The 5,437-nt window shown below is 35.2% G+C and overlaps 1 protein-coding gene across 1 annotated transcript; it reads right to left on the minus strand.

Moving 5' to 3' along the window:
* Positions 1–2,107: 2,107 nt before the first annotated feature.
* LOC115234373 (probable splicing factor, arginine/serine-rich 7) lies at positions 2,108–5,253 on the minus strand. Its single transcript, XM_029805409.1, has 3 exons — positions 4,039–5,253; positions 3,089–3,473; positions 2,108–2,518 (listed from the first exon to the last, which is right to left on the minus strand). Exons 1-3 carry the CDS (start codon positions 4,151–4,153, stop codon positions 2,275–2,277), a joined length of 744 nt encoding a protein of 247 aa, XP_029661269.1. The 5' UTR covers positions 4,154–5,253; the 3' UTR covers positions 2,108–2,274.
* Positions 5,254–5,437: the final 184 nt, after the last annotated feature.

Here is a 5,437-nt window from a genome sequence, read left to right on the forward strand (position 1 = left end):
TTTGCGTTCAATAGAACATAAATTAGTAAAATATGTTTAAAGCGCGCGCGCGAAAATAGTTCTTATGACAATTTATAAAAAAGTTTACAGCATCTATATTAATTCACAAATGAGAGAGAGGCGGGGAGAGAGAGAGAGAGAGAGAGAGAGAGAGACGATACATTTCATAAATTTAGTCTAAGAAATTATGGCATGTAAAAGGAAAATCATTAATTTTAATATATGGATCAAAAGTTTACACGCAGTTTGCCGCTTTAATATAATTTAATATGGGGCTGCAGTCAAGGACTGTAAAAGAAAATCTTAAATAATTTATATAGTTAATAAAATAATATTATTATTTTATATATAGGTATCTAACAATGAATTATGAAATTAAAGAGGCACTGTCGTTACCTGTTTGCGATAAAGCTGTAAACCATCTCGCGCAATCTCGGTATGTTAGCACGGAAAGCAGACCGAATGGCAGATTCGCAGTTACTCTGCATACTGAGGACTAAAAATTCCGCAGGTCCTGCGTTTATACTTTGCGGACACGCGCGTGGGTGATTGTCCCTATTGGGGGTATCTCTGTGTTTGTCCAATTAAGGGCCATCCCTTGCTGCCATGACAATCGTAGACAATTTCCGCAATCTGTAAGCCGACCTTATTTTCTCTTTCCGGCCTTATCGCACCACAGAGAGATGCGTTGATATCTCGTGGTATACTCCCGTCATTCTCTCCCGACTTGCTCTCCCGTGTCTCTATGTCACGTGTGACACGTGCACACGGGGAATATTAAGATCTCCTCGGGGGCCTCCACGTGATTTGGCTAATAGCCAATTTTGTCTCGTCGCTCGCGGGTTATTTGTTCGTAAGGTTAAACTACCTACTGTCTATACGACAAAAACGCCCGCTTTTACTCTATGAATTCATATCCTTGTCCCTTATTTCATTTTATTTTTTTATACTGGCGTAACAAGAGAAGAAACTACTAAGTTGATTCAAAATATTATTTGTTTTCTACATCTTCTTTTGGTGTAGTAAATAATTTGTACATTAATATCGTTCTTCTCTTTATAATTTTTATAGTCTTTAAATTAAAAACAAAAAATAATAGAAATAATTTTACAATAAATATTAATTTAATTTCAAATAAATTTGATTTCATTAAAATTTTCCAATGTTTTCTTTAAAGATTGTATGTACTTTGAAGACAAATTATTCTGGTAAACAATATTATGAATCAGAAAGGTGCATCTAATTAAAAATGTATGATACTAATTAGTTGTTTATTATTGTTTCATATTTATATTTTTTGACCTAGATTTCCAAGAGAATTTTAAGCCAGTGTTACCCTAGTTTTTTTATGATAATTATCAATCTTTAACAAATTATTATTACATGTTCGCGTTTCTCTTGGCATCTCCATTGGCGACTATCCATCTTCATTGCTATTATTTATCCTCTACTAATATAAGTAAGCGTTAAAAATTGTACCAGAGCAATATCTATCTGATAAAAGCTTTCACGCGGGATTTATAGTATCTTGTAACATCTATCCTGGATTGCTGACGGAATTGATTCCAATTCACACGAAAGTGTATGAAGGGGACGTGTAATTGGAGGTTTCGCTGGCGAGATCCTCGGATTCCATTTCGATATAACGCGGATTACGTGTTTTACCGCAGCATGATCGGTGTGCCCGATGCTTGTATCCTGCCTGCCAGAAATCGAAGTGTAAGATATCTTCGAGACACGGAGATATCTACGACTCGAAGATATCCTGAAACGAATTTCATCCGACCATCGGCATCATAAATCCGCGAGAGAAATTTCACCTCCGAGCAATCTTGTAAATTCGCAAAATCGTAAAATAATTCTTTGCTTTGGACCTTGGCAGTAACTTTGAAAGGGGTCCAGCGTTTTAAGCTAAAAATAATTTTCTATATCACTTTTGATCGAATATTTTTGATCGATCCTGAAATAAAATCTAACACGCGCTTTTCCCGAGATTCGAGAAATAATGGTTATATGTTTGTAAGATTAAATGACGTAACTGGATTTTTATTATTGGATTATGAATTTTATTATTGCATCGTGCACATTGAGACTAACCACGACCATATACATTTACATTGTATCACATGTTTGGAATTGTAAACGAATATCAAAGTGTAAATAAATCGAGCGATTCTATACAAAATTAATTTTCTGTCACTTGTTAAATTATTAATATTAAACGAAAGCTTCTTTTAAAAAAAAAAAGAAAAAAATTGTAATCAAGATCGATGGTTAAGATTTCGTAACGTCAGTTCTCTTTTTCTCTTCCTCGTCGTCGGTTTCGTCCTCGTCGACGGATAAATCCGAGCCATTTTCTTCCGTCTTCTTCATGGATTGCTCCTCGTCGGACTGGTTCGATCGTATGGTCTTTGGCTCCCTTTCTATGTCGTCCGTGTGAATATTGCTCTTTCGATCGTTCTCATCCATCTCGTAATCGTCCGCCTCATCCTCGGCAACCTCTTCGGGATTCTGCGGGCTGGAAATCCCTTTGATCGTTTTATCGCGTTTCTAGACTTACACTGTGGCACAGAGTGCAAACACTCTGAGCGATTATGACGCTAGACTCTAATTATTTCGCCTAACAGAGACAATTATGCGGAGGTAAAAATAGTTTCATCGATCGTACGTATTAAAGGAACGTTAATCAAACTTATAAAGATTTCACATTATAGATATTTTATCTTCTGTTTACATTTAACTGATTTTTTAAATTATTCCTATTAATTAATACAATAAATTATTATATTAAGTAATATCGTACTGTTATTCATAAATTTGTTTTATTTCTCTTGGCCATTTGGTTTAACGTAAAGAAAAGTCGAGTAGCAAAACAAGTGTTAAATCAAATTTATTTTCCGCTCTCTTATCGCTCTCACATTTCTCTCGTAATGATTTTTTTTTTTAATTTACGATTTATAGAACTTTACGCTGTCAGGATCTTACTCGCGTTATATTACACGATATATTGAGAACGTTATTATGAGAATTAATACGTAGACTACGGAATATTACGCATGATTACGTCTGAACTATGTCTGACAATTACCTGCTGTATCTACTGCGCACTCTGCTAGGCGACCTGCTCCTACTCCTCCTTCTCCTCCTTCTCCTCCCGCCTCTCCTGCTTCTGCGACCTCTTCTTCTCGAGTCGCTTCTCGATCTTGGACGTCCTGTGCTCCTCCTTCGCCTTCTTCGCCTTCTTCGTCTCCTTCTTTGCTCTTGCACCTGGAGATCCTCGAGCTTGGTTGGGGTGTCGCGCTCCTTAGACAGAGCCCTGTCGCATGTATTAATTCTGTTCGTCCGCGGATCGCTTTTCATCAAATCCGAGGATACGCGTAGAACTTTATACGTGGAGTCAGAAGGAATGAGATAGCCGGACTCGACAGCAAAGTCTAATGCCTTTTTAATGTACTTTCTTGCCTTTTTCGAGCCTGTCAAAAGAAACTTGTAAAATTTATTTGAAACAGAAACTTTTTCTAAACAAGTAGCTGTTTTCATGTATCATATTTTTCTCTTTTTTTTTAGAATGCAAATACTTTGATGTCTAGATAGATAGTAGATATAAAATTATGTTATTGGTAAAAGATATGTATGTTATTCGTATTAGCTGTGATACATATTGTCACGTATTGAATTTTATTTAAAATTCTATGCATAGCACGCACATATTTAAAATATTGTATCGTAATTGTAGGATATTTTGTAGAATAATAAATAGTAATTCATAATAAATAGTTTTCTTTTATATATTTTGATCATCGATATTATGCAGAAGCAAAGGGAGAGGCGAAGGAGGTGAAGGAGGAAGAGGAGCAGAGTGAAGTGTTTAGTAATTACAGTAGATAATTGTCAGACGTAGTTCATACGTAATTGGTGTAGTCTGCATATTAATTCATTAATAACGTTCTCAATATCGATGATCAAATACTCAATATTATAATTTAAGTCGCATATTTGTGCAGCAATTGATAACTACTTGATCAATTAATTTCGTACCTTCGCCACCTATACATTTTTGCAAGTACGAAATCGGTAGATCTCTGGAATTAGGTCGCTTGATGCCGCGCGTTTTCGAGATCCTCCCGTTATCCTTGCGCACTCTATAGCCCATGTTCCTGCCGGCGATTCCCGAAGTATCCGCGGAATCTACGACTTCGTCGTGGTACGCGTTCTCTTGGTTGTAGCAGCGACACTTGGTTGAGAGAGCACGTTCCGTGTCGTCGACAAGGAACTTGTATATTAACTCGGGAATGTTCGGCTTGTGGCGACGGGGTTCTGTACAGAAATTACATTAGGTTGAGTCGATATTTACCTTTATACAAAGAATCTTAAATTTGCATTGTTTAGGATTATATCGAGAGGCTGTGAAAAATTAAGAGAAATATACTGACGCACTCTATTAATGATGATTAATGCTGATATAGAATATATTATATCAACCAATATCGAAAGTGCGTTTTGAATACAAACAAGTTGTATATTTAATAATCTTGAATACTATGAAATAATACAAATTAATTCGTAGCAGATATAATTCTGGTTTTACGGATAAAAAGGGAGTTTAGATAATACTAGTTTAATGAAGCAAATTGGTTTGCAGCATAAATATAATAATAATACTGTAAAACATTTATGATTGATTAGTATATATATATATTGGTAAGCGTAACAAATAAAAAAGAAATTTAGAAAGAATGGAATTTTGCCCATATTATATTACCAATTAAAATTTAAATAAAGTCTGTTGCGTGTTAGATTAACAAATATATAGAAATGTTAAAAGAGAGAAAAAAAACAATCAAAAAAATTTTTTTTAGTGCGTCAAAATAATCACTCACTCATTCTTTGGTGGCTTTGCGTATTTCGATGTCTTTTTATGCGAGCCATTTTGTGCTTACTGTTGGTTTCGATATCTCCTTGATTTTTAGATGGCGTGAAAAATTTGCTTCCCGATTCTTGAGCACATCTACCTCGATTTTTCGAATTTTCTGGATAATTAGTCGGTCGTGGTGTGGAATTTCATTTGCAAATTTCCGAGACATTGAAGATTTAAAAGGAAGTATCAACCGACGGCGTTTTTCGTCGGCGCTTTCCTCTTCTCTTGTCTTTTCCTTTTTTTCTTTGTTTAACAATACAAAGTCATTTGCGATTATCGTTCGACCAATCGATTTATCACTGAATTTTTTAATAGTGCAATCAAATAGTAAATACAGTGACTCCTTGACTCCAATCAGTCAAAAAATTTTTTTGCGTTTTATGCATTTGCGTTTTAATTATAAATTGGGTTCGATTGCAATAGGTTTAATTTTATTAAGACCCGAAATTGTGCATAGATTCGTAACGAGAGAGAGAGAGAGAGAGAGAGAGAGAGAGAGAGAGAGAGAGAGAGAGAGAT

This window comes from Formica exsecta, unplaced genomic scaffold (assembly GCF_003651465.1).
Source record: "Formica exsecta isolate Colony F162 unplaced genomic scaffold, ASM365146v1 scaffold2, whole genome shotgun sequence".
Taxonomy (NCBI): domain Eukaryota; kingdom Metazoa; phylum Arthropoda; class Insecta; order Hymenoptera; family Formicidae; genus Formica; species Formica exsecta.

Bases quoted from the DNA above. Each gene is read 5' to 3' on its own strand.
- LOC115234373 (XM_029805409.1), bottom strand. From the start codon at position 4,153: ATGGGCTATAGAGTGCGCAAGGATAACGGGAGGATCTCGAAAACGCGC. The intron at 3,474-4,038 runs GTACGAAATTAA...TTCTTTTGACAG, and splicing joins AAAATGTATAGGTGGCGAAG to GCTCGAAAAAGGCAAGAAAG. The intron at 2,519-3,088 runs GTAATTGTCAGA...AGGGATTTCCAG, and splicing joins GTGCGCAGTAGATACAGCAG to CCCGCAGAATCCCGAAGAGG.